A 19,263-nucleotide genomic window follows, 5' to 3' on the forward strand; every position below is an offset into this window, starting at 1 on the left:
CAAGGCCAAGTTGGATGGTGTTTGGAGCAACTTGGTCCACTGCCCATGGCAGGGGTGTGGAACTGGATGATTTGGGGGTCCTTTCCATCCCACGCCATCCTATGATTCCATGATGCTGGACAGCTTTTCCAACTGAGCTGTTTGCACAAAAACATTGAAGTGGGGAAAAAAACTGCCAAACTTTGGATTAGGATGTCAGCAAGAGAGGTCTCAATGTGCTTGTAGTAAAGGTTGTGTTTGGTAAAAGATGTTTGGGGACTGGCCTTGATTTCCAAAGGAGGTGCTGGAAGAGTTGACCTAAGTCTCAAAAAGGGTGCTCTCCATCAGAGCTGACAGAGAAGAAGGAAGGAGCTGAAGAGTCAGGACAAGCCATGGGTCTTCAGGAGTGAGGGACCATAAATAGACATTTTGACATTTTTTTAATCAAAGAACCACCATTCACTTCAAATCTCACCACTCTAAAAAAAAAAAAAAAGTACTGAAAAATTAGTCTTTTCGATACAACTGTGGCTCATACTAACATGCATCCTCTAAGGGAGAAAAAAAAAATCATTTTCTCCAGGTCTTTTCCAAGTATTTCTTGAGTTTTAGAACAAAACCTCATGGAAAACCATTTCTTTCTGACTAAAAGGATATGAAGTGCTCTCTGGAGAAGCCTAGGAGCTGAGAGTGCTCTGTTGACCTTAGAAAGCTTGAGAAATAGTGGACTGAGGTCATAAATACCTTTGGAAAGCATTTATGTTTCTTCCCCTTCATTTGTACGGTCCCAAAGAACAAGACCAGCAACCAGTGCTTTAAGAGAGTAATGGTACTGGAATTTGGGGTGTAAAAGGGAGGGACACCCATGACAGAGGGTGTGGCTGGTTTGGCCCCCTTTCTGCCTGTTTCAGTGCTGGTAAAACAGCTCTGCACCTCCACATCCCCAGTACTGTCCTCGAGATACTGTGTCATTAAGGGGTAGATGACCAGGGTAAGTAAATTTGTCCTGCTCGATTTCAGATTTCTCTCCTAAGTACAATACTTTCCTGGGCAAGCCATCAGGCAATTCCCCAATCTCCTGTTGCTGTACAACCCTTCTTTGAAAATTTACAATAACCATCTGTGGTGGCCTTCTTCCCTGTCCACTCTGTGTTTTCACCTTATCACTTCCCTCTGAATGGTCTATAGACTTTGTGTTTGTGCTGACAGCAGGAAGAATACTTTGGGCATCTCCTTCCCAGTATTTCCTTCTGGCTTCCATTGCTGGTGAAGACACAGGACTCCTGTAGCCCCCCTGTGCCTCTGTGTGCTCCTGCTACTGTGTTGTCTCAATTGCTCTGTAGCTTGATAGATTTCTCCAAGTGTCTCATTATGCAATTAATTTCAATTGCAATTCCCATCATCTCTTCTCTTCTGCAGGCATGCCACCCAGCAGGAAACTAATAAAACCATCACAACCAGCACCAAAGCCATCAAGCAGCTGTCTGAGATTGTCAGAGGCTCATCCAGGGTATGTGTCAGTCAAGATGCTGTTGGGGGAGAATGATGGGTCTTGTGGAAGGAGGAATAATGGAAATGTGAAGTGGCAGTGGGTGCTTTAAAGCTGTTAAGCTCTGTGTCTTGCTATAACTTCCTTTCCTCCCAAACAAGTGTAGTTTTAACTCATAAATGACCCAGGGGAAAACAGCTGCAGACACCAGCTCTCCTCCCAAAACTGGCTCATGTGGAATAGGAAATCATCAACTCAGCAACAGTCTTTGGCCAGTCACATCTATCTCAGGGTCTCAGTTTGGGTGAAAATATTGCAGAAATCATCCGGCTTCACATGAGTTTGGCATTGGTTAAGGACTCAGTTGTGGGGGCACGAGGTGCTGGTGAGTTTGGGAGTGTGTTAAGTGTCTGGAAAGGCCAAAGCCATTGAATATATCTGGATATGACACTGATTCAGTGCAGTGTTGTGTGCTAGTGCAAAGGCAGCTTTGGGGATAAATACAGGCTGTGGCCAGATCAGAGCAGGATTTTCAATTAGAATTTACCCCACTCTGGATTCCAGTTTACCCCAGAAAATCCCATCTGTTTTGTGTGCAGACTGGGCTGTCATCTGTAGGTTCAACTCATACGAGCATCGTTGTCACAGGGTAGGAATGATCCCCATCCCCAGCTGTCCCCAGGACAAAGACTGGACAAACAGAAGGTTTTATCCTTCCACAAATGATTTTATACCCTAGATGTCGTTACTGGCTTTGGCCCATGTTGTGCACAAGCAAACTGCGGGGACAGGATTCCAGCTAGTGTGAGAGTTAAAGTAGAATTTTCACCCACATAACATTCAGCACCTGAAATGAAAATAAGGACAATTTTACTTGATTTCTGTTACACTTCCAGCATCCATATGGTTTCTAAGTCAGGAACTTTCCTGAGTTCAAGTTTTATTCTCACTCATTCCCTACCACTTTCCAAAGTCCTGTATTACTTCAACTCTGTTCTCACTGCTCTTCCACCTAGAAATAAAACTGCTCTAAACACACAACTCATCTCTGACCAAGTGGCTTTTACAGCCTGGATTTATGGCACTTGCCAACAGGCACTTGAGATAAGGATTTAAGACTTGGATCACCCGAGGCTGCCTTGGTAACCTGTGAGGGACCATGTGCAATTCTTGTGCCTGCCTAAAAAAAAAAAAAAAAAAAAAGAATGGGTGGTGGTCTTCTCCAGACGATAGGAGAGAAGCCTGGAATGACTGTTTCCTGTTTCCACATGTAGACATTGAGATTAATACAAGAATAATTTTTAACATATTGCTTTGGCTAGTGATGGATGGCAAAACTGTTTTTTTTTTTTGTTGTTTTCTTGCGTAATTACATTTGAGCTTGATGAAACAGAAGATGCTGCCTTGGAGATATGGGAATCTGGGGCTTTTTTTTTTTTTTTTTTTTTGTGCTGATCTCCAGGCTCTGTTTTGTGACATAAATTGGGTCCAAAGGGGAATCAGGCAAGGTCACATTAAGCCCAATTACAGTGCCACACAAGAATGTCATTATTTGCCCTTGAAGCCCACAGGGAGTCTCAGGAGAAGAGGTTTTACTGTCATGGGGAGAAAAATGCCAAGTTGAAGGGAAAATAAATTTAAGACCTGAAGAAAACAGATACAGAAACAATTGCAGTAATACAAGAAATAAACTTGCTGCTCTCTATTACTTTGTATAATAACTTTTTCTGCTCACTGGTAAAATATTTTAACTTTTTTTTAACTTTTCTTTTTTAACAGTGGAGTTTTAGTAATTAAACCTACAAATTTTGATAAAAGCCTGTACCTCCCGTCCCTTACATAATAAATTGTTCTGGTGGATATTGGCTGCTGGTCAGTAAGTCCAACTTGGGAATCTGGGTAGCACTGCAAACTCTTCTCCCATAAAATTGCTCACAGCATGAAAAGCCTTACAGAGCTTTATAGTTAGTCCTCGCCAATCCATTTTTCTCTGGATTGCTTTGCATGCACACACAGGGGGGAAAAAAAAAAAAAAAAAGGCTTTTCTCCCCCATTTCTTTCCTTATTTTCCACCAGTAATGCACTGCCAACGAGATGCAAAATGGGACTTTCTCTGACTTCCCATAAATCTCAACGTGCTGCTGGAGATATTGGAGTCAGGATGCCCAGCTGAGCAAATTGATAGTATTGCAGGAGCAAAGATGCTGCTCTAAGTGGATCAGTGTGCTACAAGGCAGGAGACTGATGGGAAATGGCTCTTTTAGGGCTTCATTCCAAACTAACCTCAACGGATGTAAATAGAGTGGTAGATCTGGAATTCCATTTTTCGGTAGGGTGAGTGCTGGAGCATGAGATCAGCTCTCCAGGGTGACAGTCTTTTCTTATTTTGCATGTGGAACAAACATGAAGTTTATGGACCTTTATCTGTAGAATGGGAATAATGATACTTGCCCTGCTCTAAAAATTGTTTTAAGTCTTTAGATGACGAAATGGGATATTCTTCTGTGTGTGAAAATTCTGCCATTAAAATTAAAAATGTTTATCCCATCCTTTATAAAATCTGCTTTTGTAATCCCAAGCAGTTTTCTGAAGCAGCTGAAATGGCTGAAAAGTGAACATTTCTGCTTAGTTGCTTAGTGTAGATTGGGTTCTGTTTGCCACTTGTTTTTTAGGGTGACATCCCACTTCCTTACTTCTGTAAAATCTGGACGTGTTAACTCCTGCACATGTGAAATCTGAAATCCAGGGTGTAGAACAGTGCCAGGGGAGCTTGTTTGGGTTTGGTCATTCCGTCTGAAAGCAGAGATGTGGAAGCATGTTGGATACTTACATCAGGCTGTGTTCTTCATTCCAGGAACAGGTTTTATTTTTAAAACATAGATCAAAATCTTGCTAGAGCAAGCTCCAGCCATAAAGGCAGTGACATTTGCGTTCATGTTTTGGAAAACATGAGAATAGGCTGGTTTCTGACAGTCAGACCAAGGATAGGGATATTGTGGCTGATTGACTTCTCAAGTCCAGTAAATCTCCCAAATGAGCTGATCAAATCTAACATGATTTATCATCTGAAAAAGGAACTTTTTATAGAAATATCCCTCCAGTTATTTTCTCCAATGTTATCTTGAATATTCAAAGTGTCTTTTTTTTTTTTTTTTTTTTTTTTTTTTAATTTAACTTGGCCTGAAAGTCCAAAGCATCACATTTCCTTAAATAAAATCCTAGTGCATCCTGGCCGTCCTGGTGTGATGGATTATTTTAGGATATGGTTTGTGTCCACCTTATTTGTTTGGTGTCTCCAACCAGGACACTTTCCCATGGTTGCAGACAGAGCCTACTACTGGATTTATCTCTAACAGTCCTGCTAACCAGCCTTCTTTTTTTCCCCAATACAGCAAGAACGGCTTCAGCTGGACAGGCTGAAGAACCAGCTGTCAGATGCCATCCAGAGATACGGAGCTGTGCAGAAAGTGAGTATCTCTCTTGCTTCTGCTCTCCTATCTGTGAAACTGGGAATGTGTTAAGTGTAATTCCTGGGAGCCCGGGACATCTCCACAGGGCTGCTATTGGATAGTTTCCTTCCTCTTTTCTTTCTTTGTCAGCCAGATCATAGTGTCATAGAATTAAGGTTGAAAAAAAAAATCTTAAGATCATCATATTCAACCATCAACCCAGCACTGCCTGAACTGTGTCCTCAAGGGCCGTACCCACACATTTACTGAACACTTGCAGGGATGGTGTCTCCACCACTTCCCTGGGCAGCCTTTTCCAGTGCTTAACAAGCTTTTCACTGCAGAAGTATCCCAAATACCCAATAAACCTCCCCTGGGGCAGCTGAAGGCCATTTCCTCTTGTCCTGTCCCTTTTTTCCCTGGGAGAAGACATTGACCCTCACCTGGCTACATCCTCCCTTGAGCCTCCTTTTCTCCAGGCTGAGCCCCCCTCAGCTCCCTCAGCTGCTCCTCATCAGACCTGTGCTCCAGACCCTTCCCCAGCTCTGTTCCCTTCTCCACTCCAGCCCCTCCTTCTTCTTGTGAGTGGCCCAAAACTGACCCCAGGATTTGAGGTGTGGCCTCCCCAGTGCTGAGTTCAGTGGAAAGTATTTCCCCTGGCTTAGCCATGACATTATTTTGGGGTGCCTCCACTCTCGGGGGAGGAAGAGAGGTGATTGCACAGTTCACCTTTTCTGCTTGCAGAAAATGTGCAGGCAGCGTTGATAATTCAAATGTTACCCCACCTTCTGGCTCTGCTCTGCTGTTTGGCTGTGCTAGAAAGTTTCCAGGCACATCTTGTGGTTGGGATCTGTCACCAAGATCAAGTTGTTTAATAAAACAAACAAAGCCTGAACTCCAGCTCGTTCATTTGCTTCTTGCTCACCCGCTTTACCCTGGGGAGTCTCTGCTGATGAGCAGATTTGCTTTGCTTTTAAACACTGTAGTAATGACTTAAGTTTAGCATTCCCAAACTGCTTCCCTCCCCAGTGCAAGTTAGGAGATATATCTGGATTAATCAAAATACGACCTGGACAAACTCTGGAGGCTGTAGTATATCACTTTAATGAGTCTGAAGCATGCCTGCAACAATGGGAAGGATATATTGTAATTATGGAGGTGTAATGAAATTTGGCTGGCAACATGCACTTAATAATGTGTCTCTATTAGAAACACTCTGGACTGATTGATTTCCCAGCACTCGCTGCCTGTGCCTTAAAAATTAAATAAATAAATGGATGTACATAAAATTGAAGTTCAACAGCATGTCTATGGTGTGATAGAATTGCATCATCTCTAGTGCTGCCTCATATTTTAAGTTATTTATCTGTCCTATTCAAGAAAGGGAGTGTGTGGTCCTTAAATGAAATTATTTTATGTGTTAAATGAGAAGTTGGAATTATTTCGATAAAGAGATCCACCCCCATACATGCACACACATCTTTTTTATGCTTTTTTTCCCCTGAAGTTCATGAGCACAGTCCATCTGAACTGTATATCTAGGTTGGATTACTTTTACTTTAAAAACTGTCATCAATTCAGTAGTGCCAAAATTAACCACTGTGGCTTGTGAATGCCCGGCTGCGTCAGGGAAACAATCTGAGTGATAAATTGCTACTTATCCACGTCCTGGCTGTCATTCCTTAAATGCCTGTTTCAGTTTTGATAACCTTGTCATTCTGGAAGCTTTGAAGACTTTTAATGCTTGCAAGACTGAACTTTTCAATGCTTTTATACTCCTTTGTTTTTTTCTAAAGAGTAAGAGCTTTCTCTATGTTTGTTTCTTTAGAAAGCAGAAGAAAATACGATTTCATATTCATATTCATATGATTTCTTCCCTAAATATTTGGACTCTGTTTTCTCAGCCATTTTCCCTCAGATTTTTTTTTTTCTTTTCCTTTTAACAGAAAATAGCAGAGAAATCCAAAGCTTTGCTTCCTACTGGGCAGAGAAGCACCAAACAGGTAAATCCACGTGTGTCTCTGTGTTTGGAAAGAAATACAGTGGTAAAAAAAGCTGTTTTCTAACCCCACTAATGATGCTGAAGAGCTTGGAGCTCCTCCACTGCCTACACTGAAGCCAGTAAGATGTTTTTGCAATAGAGATGTGTGACGTCTTTGGAGGTGGAAGAAAACAGGACTGAGGAAAAAAAGACTTATATAAGATCTGTTTAATTATTCTCTGCTTTTCTGTCCTCATGGGGCCGTTTTTCCATTCTCGATGGGAGTTTTGTCTGCTATGAAATAAATCAAAAAGCAGCCCTATACCCCCTTTTCCTGGAAAATGGGCTTGTATGTGGAGTGAAATCACTTTCCAAGGACAATTTTGTAGAAGAAATTGGGAAGAGTTTTTATCAAACCTGTCCCCAGTTTTAAGAGGGATTATGTATTCTGCTTGGCTTCATTGCCCTGTGGCTAACTATTATATACATATGCAAATTGAACCTTTTTCTTCTCCTTTAGCCATATTAGGAAATTTTTCAATGGATAAATACTATATAGAATGAGAGTATATATATTTATTCTGATTTATGTACACATTTTCATATATACTCTGATTACTCCATATATGATGCATCTATTGTTTCATATGCACATGTATGTGAATATATATATATAAAATATAATTAGATGCTTGTGTGTCAGTGAACATATGCAAATTATTAAGATTATTAAAAATATCTTTGTGCAAGGGTATATGTATATATACAGAAAAATGTGTAATCTTTCAGAAACAGTAATACAAAATATTACATATTTAATATGTGTATGTGTGTATGTGTGTTTAACAAATATCCACAGATTTCCAAGAGGATGCCAGGAGATCCTTTGGCTGTAGTAAGGGTCCAACAGAGATTAGGTTGGCCTCTTAAATCCTACATGCTAAGAAACTTGTAGGCATTTGCAGCTGATACTTTGCCACCAAAACCCAGAACTCTATGTCTCATTTCAGTGATTATTTCTGTTATTTTTGATACTTTTTGTCAGCAGGTTTTCTGCTTTCCTGATGACTTTTCTCTCCCTACCTTTTGCTGCCTGGTTTTCTACAACTTCCTTAAAGTATACAAGGAATAGTTGTACCTTGTAACTTTGAATTGATGATTCTCTGTAAAAGAGAGTGGAATGGTGCCACTGAAGACCCCATCATTATGTGCAGATCAATGGACCAAAGCTTTGATATTAACTAAGTTTCAAGCAATTGCAATTCTGCCTTAGACCTTGTTGCTTAGTTGGTTTAGGTGTCAGTGAAATGAAATTAAGGTACCACGGGGCTGATGAATTCCTTTATCCAGAGTGAGGGTTTCCACTGCTACCTTTGGAGAGATTGTGCACAGATACTACTTTTCAGCCCAGTGTTTATAAAAATTAACAGTCTCTTTTTGTCCACCAGCTGGTGATCTGTGTTGAACAGGGGCATAGATCACAACTCCTTTAACCATGGTCAAATTCCACAGACATCAAATATTTATTGGGTCATTTTGTGCAAATTAACTGAGATTTGTTTTCACACTGTCTGTATTGCATCTCTTCTTTGGCTTTTAACCAGTTTTGTTTGACTGCTGTTGGTGGAGGGGATTGCAGGGAAGGGAACAGCTCTTGCCTGGACTGCCCTGTGTCCATGGCCATGGCTGCTCCATTGGATGTGGGACACTGCTGGCCATTGACAAGTGCAAATCGAATGAAGAGTGCTGATTACTGGGAATTGTTGGCACTGGGAGCAAGCCCGCATGAAACCAGCTTTTTTGGTATGTTGAAATTGCTTGGTGACTCCAAAACCAGCTTTCTTTGGAAGTAAACTGAGTTTTAATACGGGGAAAAAATAGGATGTCAGACAAAAATACTCAAATCTTGAAGCCAGTTATGGTGGGGCTGGAGCAAAAGGAGGCTGGAGGAAGAATGAGACAGGGACAACCCTCTTTGCCTTAAACCATGTAGGAATCCAACCACTGAGAGATTGTAGAGCATCAGTTTGGTGTGGGTCAGGCAGAATCAGCATAAATTGGGTTAAAGTGGATCAGCTGAGGTTGTTTCTCCTTGGAGCTGTCGCTTGCAGGTGAAGTGAAGTGGTTTTGGTGGATTACAAAGGAGGTTTAGCATGTCCTGTGTGAGAGGGTTCTGACTCAGAAATAGGATTGATCCCACCCAGGAGCAAATCTTTTTAATGCAGTGAGAGTTGCTTGGGCTGGGGACACACAAGCCTTCATGCAAGAAAAGGATGAAAATTAATTCACACCTGCTTCAGCTTCCCTGTACATTTGCAGCTTCACACTGTCTTCTCTTCTTCCTCCCTCAAGTACAGAAAGGAGAAAAAATAAAGGTACAGAACCTGCTGAAGGCAATGCGGTGGTGTGGTTAGTTTTTACTTATTATTATTATTTTTCCAGCAGCAGATTGGCTGGGACATACAAATTTATGGTTCCCACAGGAATGGTAATCTGACCACTATGTGAATATATTAAGGCATTAAAGTTAACACCCTACAGAGTAATGCAAAATACTACATATGTTCAGGAGACCTGATTTATGGGCCTTGTGAAGCTGCACAGTGACTTGGTGCAGATCCAGCCTTGCTTGCCTGCAGGGCTTTGTTCTCTTTTATTTATACTTCAATTTATTACAGCAAATTGTAAGACGTCTGAAGAATACTCGTTTTTCTACATGCCCGTCCCTATACTTCTCTCCCACTGGTGAGTGGGAAAGGTGAGATGTTGGGTAACACAAGCAATAATAATTTCCCTTTAGGGAGTAATTGATTCCCTAGACCCACGTAACAGGTAAAAATTGCCATAGGAAGCCTTGGGAAAAGTATTTTCCTTCCCTTTATTGTTTGTTGTAAGTACTCTTTAATTGAGTTTATTCATTTATAAAGGCAAAATAACGGCATTGATCCAAAACTCCTTGAAGCCTGAAGTTATATAAATTCTTAATCAAATATATTTGTAAGAATGTGTTTGTGTATAGACAAATCAATGGAGTTCTATAGGTGCAGATATTGAAAGACACAACTTTTTACTACACTAAATGATCATTGTTGAAGGTGCCTTGTGGCAACAATTAAAAAAAAAGGAAAAAAACCCTTTCCCTTGAATCTGTGAAAGTAATTTTAAGTCTTCACCTACTGGCCAGAGTGAGACCTCCAAAAGCTCGCTGAGGGGAATTTTGGAAGGTAGTTTCCAGTTTCTGGGAATTGTGGGTGTAACCTAGAGCAGAGGCAGGATTTGGGGATATGGTTGCCTCTGCTCCTGATTATTTTTGGTGCAGATGGGCTTCAAATCCCACTTTTCCCTCTGAACAGAAGCATCCAGGTGCAAACTCCTCCTCCCAGGTGGAGTCCAGTATAGGAGTGGGAGTGTTTCAGGTGTCTGCTGGAGCCTGGGACAGTGTGGTCAGTGGCAGCAGAGTCTGGACAGCTGACCAGACGTGTCCTCTAGGGTGAAATCCATCCCACAGTGTAAGAACTGGATATATAATATGATAATGTTCAAATAGCACAGAATAGCTTATCCATAATATAAAAACAATTAATGGTAGACTGTGGAAAGGCCACAACAGAGAAGATAATGTCTCTCAGCACAGGAGATGAAAAGAATCCTTCTTTTTAATTTTTTTATAATTATTGTGCAACCAAGATCATCTGCTTCTGATAGAAAGAATCTGTTTTTGTGCCCGTGGTTGAATGATTTCAAGTGATGGGGCTTGGAGCAACCTGGGACAGAGGAAGGTGGCCCTGCCCATGGCAGGGGATGGACAAGATGATCTTGAAGGTCCCTTTCAACCCAAACCATTCTGTGATTCTCTGCAATTCTCTCTTCTCCACTAATGGGGGGGAGAGTGGGTTTTTCACACCATGCAGACTTTGTAGGTGGTTCCCCCAAGGGAGTGGGAGAAGGGGAAGCACAGCTCTGTTTCTTTTTTAGCTGGGGAATGAGTTTTTATCTAAAACCACGTCAAAAATCTGAACAGACTTTTTTTTTTTTCATTTTTCCTTTTTTTTCTTTTTTTCATTTCTTTTTTTTTCTTTTTTTTTTTTTTCCTTTTTTTCTTTTTTTTTTTCTTTTTTTCTTTTTTTCTTTTTTTCTTTTTTTCTTTTTTCTTGGAGGAAACTTTCCTAGCAATATTTAGAAATTAAAATTACAGTAATTGTCATGGTGTAATGGCATCCCTCTTCATTTCCTGCTGCTCACAGGGAGAGGAAAGGATAATTACTGCTCTGTAACATGGCAGTTGCCAAAAAGATGTCTTTGTTTCTTATTCTATGGGCCTATTTGACCCATCTCTCAAAGGTCAGTAAATTATATTTCTTAGGAGCACAAAGATGGGTAATAAATGTCTATTTGCATATACAAGCTTTTTTTCTTTTTTTTCCTCCTGACTGCATCAGTTTATTCTTGCTTTAAATGGACTTCCTTTCCACAGGAAGCATAATTTCTCCCTTTCTTCCTGTGTTTATGAAGTTGTTCTTTTTATGTGATTAGAGTAAAATTCTCATTTTGGGGGCAGCGAGATCCAGTCCTCGGCTTTATGGAAGAATAACTTTTTTTGGCAGTAATGTCTGCATGAACTGCATTGTATGTGTGTGAGTGTGTAATGACTTTGCTTATTTAGGCTTCTATTTTTACCAGGGCCTTGTCATGGTAGGTGTTGTATAAGCACAGCTACAGGACTGTGCCACCCTGAGGATCTCACAGGCTAAGCCAACACCAACAGCTTATCTTGAACAATAATTAATTATGAGTTTTTAGATGCTCCTCATGCTCCTTCTGTTTGAAACCAGCTCCCACATTTGTGAGAGGACGTATTTCCCTGAAATGCAAAATTTAATTTCTCACAATCAAAATATAGCTTTTTTCCCCAACAAATGGAGCTTTTTATTTACACGTTTGTCTTACTGACTCTACCATCTTATCTCAGAACTCATCCCCGTTCCTAACGTTGCAGTCTGGCTGCTGTATCTCAGGAAATCCAGCCTTAGCTTTGGTGATAATTTATCTTGCATATGTGGTAGCAATTGCTATGTCTTTTCAAGGTTGTTTGGGATGCAGCTACTTCTGTAAAAAGTGTTATTTCAATAATATCAACTTTGTTTTAAATGACTATGCATCAATTAAAAGCCATATTGTAATCAACCCACTCCCCTGTTCCTAGGGTTGTCAATATGGAGCATTTAAATCACAGTTATTTTTTTCTTGACTTTACTCAAGTGTGGGCTTTTGTTTGATGTTAAAGTGTTTGGGGTTTTTTTAAGGCAATCATTAAAGCAATTTTCTTAAGAAAATTTAAATATTTTCTTTTTCTGCCTCTTTGGGGGTAGAGAAATAGATTCTCATAAAGGGATTTAATAAGTGGATGGAAATAGATTCACATCTAATCTTTTAATTTGTTCCCTGTATTTTCAGGGGAGGTGGAATCTATTCTGAATGTCCCAAAGTACTCTTGCTCTGCTTCCAGTGTGTCTGGAAAGGGAAGGTCTTTTCTTCTCATCATGCCCACGATCTTGAAAAAAAATTCCAGTGGGCTTTATAGGCACAGAACTTCCCGAAGTAACCATTAAACTCCCCTTTTGTCAGGGAGGCAGCATTTTTCAACTGTAAAACTTAAAATTAAAAACCCTGCACCAGAGCCCTTGGAAAAACACCTGGATTCCAGATGCTGCTGGTGGCAGGTTTTATGGGACCCCAGGAATGCTCTGGGCTTCAGTAAAAACGTGTAAAAAAAACCCCAAATGCTACCACAGCTTTGATGGAATGAATTGTCAAAAGCTGGAGGTATGAGCTTCCCATAACATCCCAATCTCCTTATCCTACAAGAGAAGAAAAGTAAGAAAAGACCAAACGTATTTATGAAAGGAATGTGTATCATCAGGTTTGGTTGAAACTTGCAATTTCCTAGATTGCCCAAACAACTTGAACATTGTGGATTTTCCTTGGCAGCCCTCTACTAAGTGCCTTTCAAGGGACCAGCCCACTCTCCCTGTGTCTGCTGATGGAACCAGAAACTGCAGCTGCCTCCATCAGCACCCAGGCAAAGAACTGAGTTTCCCCTAGCTGGGTTTTGGTTAGTTAAGGGATTTTTCAGTTTGTTTGTTCCCTTGTGTGGCTTTTAAACTTTTTTTTTACTTTGTTTTTATTTATTTTTCCTTTTGTTTGAGTGAGAAAGGACAGAGGTTTCTGTGTGGGCAGAGGATGAAGACAAGGGAAGGAGTTCTTTTGTACGAAGCCTCCTCCAGAGCAGCTCCCCTGGCTCCTCTGCCCCAGCTCTGAGTCACTGCTGGAGTCTGGAATGTGCCAGCCTCGCCCCCAGCTCTGCTTTTATGCTCCCAAATCCTGGGAGATGCTTTCCTCTCATGCCAGGCTGGCACAAACCCTGCTGTGCCCGGGGAATGGTGACACCGGGGTCGCATGGAGGCGTCTGAGGCCACGCGATGGAACACGGCCATGAACCAGCCTTGCTAATAGGAGAGAGCACTTTGACAGGGAAAAATCTATATTGTGCCCAGAGGCTGGGACAGATCACTCAGCTGGTGCCCACATTATTGTTCTTCTGTAGCCAGAGACAGCTCTGTAAATATTATTTTCCCTGCTGCTTGTGGTGGCTGCCTGGGGTGCTGCTGTGCTTCTGTCTCGTGGAATCACAAAATAGTTTGGATTGGAAGAAACATTAAAAATCATCTGTTTAAAACCCTCTGCCATGGGCAGGGACACCTTCCACTATCCCAGGTTGCTCTGAGCCCTGTCCAAGTCCAACCTGGCCTGGAACACTTCCAGGGATGGAGCAGCCACAGCTTCTCTGGGTAACCTGTGCCAGGGTCTCACCACCCTCACAAGGAGGCATTTCTTCCAAATCTAAATCTACTCTCCTTCACCTTAAAGCCATTCCCCCTTGTCCTGTCACTCCATGCCCTTGCAAAAAAATCCCTCTCCAATCTTTCTATCCCTTAAGTATTGTCAGCCCCTAAATTTAAAGAATACAGTGAATCCACATCTTCCTGCCACATCAGGCTCATTCATGGAGGGGGTCACTGCACCCGTATAGAGGAGAAAAGCACCTCACCTATTTCTCACCTATTATATGAGAACCAGACTTGGTCTCAAGGAATTCTGAATCCTCTTTCCTCCAGAGTGTTGCCCTTTACCCAGTGAGTATGGGCAGTTCATGGTTGCATTCAGCACTGCTGGCACAGATTTGTACATCTAGAAATATATATGTGTAACTGTAGACATCTGCACCTACATTGGCATAAATAAACACAAATAAAAAATAAAATTAAATGCAACTGCAAATACAGTGGCAGCTGGATGGACACTCACCTTGCTCAGAGAGCTTTGTCCTTGCATGCAGCTTTTCTGGGCAGTGAGGGTCACCTCTGGCAGCTCTGTCAGATATGTGTGACAGCAGTTGAAGAGGAGAGCAAACACAGGCCAAGATCCCAGAGCTGATGAAATGTAGGCTGTGTCTGCAGGACGTGTGTGGCCACAATGGCAGTACTATAATTATCAAAAACTGAATTAAAAGCTTGAATTTTTTTCACTTTGTGGGCTTGACTCCTCTGTATATAACTTTTTTTTTTTTTTTTTTTTTTTTTTTTTTTTTTTTTTTGCAGAAGCATAATTATTTAGTGAGTGTTTCTGCCCAGTGGAAGCATGGTTTCTGCTGCTGTGAGGGGGCTGCTTATATGACCCCATGCACCTCCCTTCCTTCAACCCCACCTCCCCTAAGCTGCACTGCAAGAGTCTAAATTGACTTTTGCCCTGGCAAAGATCGCATGCGGCAAGTGGAGTAACAAATGTGAAACCTTACTGAGTGTGTCACCTTGCTCCAAAGTGAATGCAGTGTTATTTAATACATTTAAAACCCCTGTGGAGATGAATTATTGAAAGGAAGGAAATAGTGTTCTTCTAAACCCACTTTGATGGCTGCATTTATCACATGATTAAATGGGGACAGCAATGGTATTTTCCCACCAAAAAAAAAAAAAAAAAAAAAAATTTGGAAATATACTAACCCTTGCTGCACCAGGGTGAATACAAAAATTATGTTTATTGACTTTTCAAGGTCAAAATAAACATTATATCCACCATAAAACTTAAAGATATTAAACCCCTTTCACACCTGTGTAGAAGGCAGTGCTGTTACCTCCCCTATACTGGATCTCACCTAGGAAATCACAGACTCATGGAATGAATTGAGTTGGAAGTGACTTTATAAACCATCTTATTCCAACCTCTTGCTATGGACAGGGACACCTTCCACTAGACCAGGTTGCTCAAGCTCTTTGAATTGGTCACAATTATTTCTGGTTTATGAAAACACCAGGAAACACAGAATCACTTTTACAGTTCTGGTTTTTTATGCTGTTCCTTAGCTGAAAACTGTAACCCAAAATTATGTTGTTTTTTTGCCAAGCTAAACTTCCACTGATGTACTGGTTGGTTAGAGAGTTTCATCCTCACTTTTAATGATAATGCAGGATGCTGAAATTCCTTTGGAGTTAACTCATAAAGCTGGACATATATCAGAGAGGTAATTTATATATAGTGTCGTTATAAAACACAACAGGTTCTGTAGGATAAGGCATGTGGTGCAGATAACATTTCAAGTAGTTATTTTTGAGCTGATAGCAACAGCCTGTGTGATAAATAAAATAAATGTGTTCACCTAAACACAGATGGAGGTTCTCCACTGCAAGCTCACAAACTTGTTGATCTGAGGTGTCTCTCAAGCAAACAATTCCCTTAACTTTAAGAGACTTTTTCACCCAGTTGTCCCAATTATGAAATGAGGTGTTGGTTCAGAGCCTTCACCATGACCATGAGCAAGCCCTGATGAAAATTCCCTGGATATGCTTTTGTAGATAAGAGTGGAAAGGAGTTGGACTTGATGGACCTCATGACTCCTCTCTAATTTGAGTTATTCTGTGATTTCTATGAATGGAAAAATGGAGCCGTGAGCGTTGCTCATCACTGCCACTGTTGGGAGCAAATCAAAGTTTTGTGGTTGGTATCTGCTGAGCATCACCCTTATCCCTGCTCATCCCTGCAAGCTCTTAATTAATCCTGGGGGAAGTGATGCAGCTGTGCCATCACAGATCTTCTCCTCTTGTGGGCGTTCAAATGGTCACGTTATCACTGCAGCAGCAAGGTGACAGGACTGCATCTCCCTGTGTCCCCTGCAGTAAAACACAGCAAAGCTTTGCAGCGTCTCCTTCGTTAATCTGCTTTAATTAAAGCTGTGCTGCCACGTGGTACCCTGGGATGAGCATTATGTCACTCCAGTGAGCCTTGGATTAATTGGGTTTGGTGCAGGAGGACTTTTTCCCTGTTTCCTAAACCAGTTAAGGTCTCAATCTCATCTCTTGCCTCACTGTTTTCTGCAGATGCTGGAAGGGAGCTGGGAATGGTAGTGCAAGGAAAGTTCTTCCTTCTGGGAAATGAAAGTTGATCTTCTGCCCCTTTTTGTGCAGGCTCCCAAAGCCAAACTCACAGACAAGAGGCTCCCAAAGTCTTCCTTTGGCACAAAGACTGCCATGGAGAAACCTCTGTATGGAGGAACTGGATGAAACCATAAATGTTTATTTCCACGAACCCAGTTTTCCATGGGGCAAAGCTGGAGATCCTGTTTCCAACCTGTGCGAGCCCTGGATTTTCTGTGGTTTGCTGTGGTTTGCACACTTCACTTGGATGAAATTAAAAGCTTCAGTGTTTTATTCTCTACCTTCACTGAGTGTATAAAGTCCTGAATGTAATAAAACTATTGAGGTGGTTCCTAGAACCTTAACTCAATATTACACTTGACACAATTGAATCTCTTGATCTGCAACGTTTCTTGCTTTAAGAAGGATTTTCCCTTTCCCTTCTCCTTTCTGTATTGGGTTAAACTCACTTGAAGAGCTCAGCGGTGGTGTGCTGAGAAACACAGGTGATTGCCCTAAAAAAAACCAAAACCACCCAGCAAACAACAACAACAACAACAAAAAGCATCAAATCATCTTTTTGCAATCACAGCTGATTTCTGCCGAGTGAGGAAGGTGTTTTGTCCGTTTCTGTCCCCAGCAGTTTGTAACTGGTTAGATGATTTAAGAAAAGAGAGTGGGAATTTGGCTTTTATGTGTAGCAGGACATAGTGACCTCTTCTGGAAGCTGAGTACTGGGAAGTTTGATGGCCCTGAGATGGGAGCTCCTAAGCTGACCCCTATATTTAAGCATGATTCAAAGCACCAATGAAGAGCGGGGCAGAGGAGAAAACAAAAGAACACCTCTTAGAGCAGTTGCTGGGGGTGGGGTGAGGGAAGCTGAGGATGCTGCGCACTTCGGAGTGCCATCTGCTGGCACAGGACTCGGTCAGATACGGGAGCTGGGTTTTACTCTGCTCAGACGAAAACCGTGTCAGGGAAGCCCTGATGAATCACTGAGATGAGATTAAACTCTGCAAAGAGTTGGGGTGAAACAGGATGTTTTGTGTGTCCGTTGAAGGCAGAATCCCTTGCTCAGTTGTGGAAATCTGCTCCATGTCCCCTCTCTGTACTAAGAACAAACATATTAACTGGAGTTAAAATAAATATAATATTAATGATTTTGTGTATAAATAGATAACTTCTGAGGTTGCTAGGGAGGAGGAGTTTGAGCTTTAGGTGACATCTGCTGGGAGTTCAGCAGTTTTTAGTCTCAGCTTGTCTGGTTCTCATCTTTAGTAAATTACACAGGACTGCAGGTCCCTAGCCAGTTCACATAATTTTGGCACCCAAAGGTGAGCATAGCTCATCAGCACATCTGCCTTAGCACAGTAGGGACTGGAAGGTCACCTGATAAATGGCAGAGGGTAACACACTTCTGGTGTAGGATGGGGTAGTGCTAATTTGCTATTTTTGAGTTTAAAATGTTCAAAATTATTTAAATGAACAAGAAACCTCAGCTCATTGGTGTGAGAGCAGGTAAAAGTGATAGCAAATGATGTTCATCTGTTGGACACCTGCCTGCCTGGGCAGAGCTGCCAGCCAGCCCCAGCTTAGAAAAAATGAGGTGTGAAGGAGAGTTTTGCAAAAAAGTAAAGGAGGAAAAGGGATTTTTGTTTATAGAGAACCATTTTTTGTTTTTGTTTAAATATTTTTGCTTCTGCCTTTTTGTTGTTGTTGCTTGTTTTTATATGTTTTTATACATTTTGACCCAAAGGGACTCATTTTACAAAGATGTATTCTTCACATGTGAGGTGTAATTTGTTTTCTTATCCTACACCAATCCTGTTTATTTTGAGGCACGTTTTATTTTGAGCCTGATTATATCCAATGTTATAAACCCTTTTTCTCCTCCTTACACTGCTTGCTGCTTCCAAGCCTACAGGCATTGACCCGTTGCGGACTTGAGTTCACACAAAATCCCTTTAATCACCCTTTTGCTTTCTTGACTCTCCCCTTGTGCCCTCTCCAGTGTCAGAGCTCACCAGTGCTGCTTTTTCCTATTCTAAGCTGTGAGGAGCTGGAAAACATTACAAATTATTAACTGAGCACCAAAAAAAGGTTTTTTGAAAGTGTGGTATGGAGTTTTGTAGGCTATTTTTTGGAACAGCTTTATTTGGAGCTGCTTCTTTGTTTACAAACTGGTGATTGCATAATAAGACTTGATACAAAATAGGTTGTGATGAAATGCTGAATTTTAGTAGACACCCCTGCAGATCACAAACTTTTTGCAAACTGAGATGTTTCTGTCCACAAGGGGAAGAACCCATCCCCATTTGTGGCATGTTGCCCCTGTCTGGATGCCAGTGCCCACCAAAGCTGCTCTGTCACCCCCTCGGCTGATCAGGGGAGATACAATGTAGTGACAGGCTCTTGGGTCGAGATAAGGACAAGGAGAAATCACTCACGAGTTACTGTCACAGGCTAAACAGGCTTGATGTGGAGAAATTAGCTTAATACCTTACCAATTAAATCAGAGTAGGATAATGAGAAATGAAACTGAATCTTAAAACATCTCTCCCATACCCCTCCCATCTTCCCAGGAAATCTCAATCCTGAATTCTCTCCCTCCTCCCCACCAGCATCACGGTGGGGGTGGGGTTCATCACAAGTTGTCTCTGCTGCTCTTTCCTCCTCACCCTCCTCCAGAGTGGGGCCTTTCCACAGGGTCTCAGGTCACACCAGTAAAACTGCTCCAGCTCAAGTTCATCTCTCCTCTAATCCACAGGTCCTGCCAGAGTTCTCTGCCTTCCTCTGTCATGGAGTTTTTGTTCTGTTTTTTCATGATTCGCAGAAGGAAATGGAAATTGGTGGGTGTGGATGTGTTCACAAAGAGAAGCATGTTGAGTAGCTGCCCAG

The 19,263-nt window shown here is 41.6% G+C and overlaps 1 protein-coding gene across 1 annotated transcript in view; it reads left to right on the forward strand.

Moving 5' to 3' along the window:
• TSNARE1 (t-SNARE domain containing 1) overlaps window positions 1–19,263 on the forward strand; it is a 275,941-nt gene that overhangs the window by 1,633 nt on the left and 255,045 nt on the right. Inside the window, exons 2-4 of the mRNA XM_040070046.2 lie at window positions 1,399–1,489; window positions 4,861–4,935; window positions 6,864–6,920. Coding sequence (XP_039925980.1) covers window positions 1,399–1,489; window positions 4,861–4,935; window positions 6,864–6,920 — 223 coding nt within the window. The remainder of the gene's footprint in view (window positions 1–1,398; window positions 1,490–4,860; window positions 4,936–6,863; window positions 6,921–19,263) is intronic.

Source organism: Hirundo rustica, chromosome 1 (assembly GCF_015227805.2).
Source record: "Hirundo rustica isolate bHirRus1 chromosome 1, bHirRus1.pri.v3, whole genome shotgun sequence".
Classification (NCBI taxonomy): domain Eukaryota; kingdom Metazoa; phylum Chordata; class Aves; order Passeriformes; family Hirundinidae; genus Hirundo; species Hirundo rustica.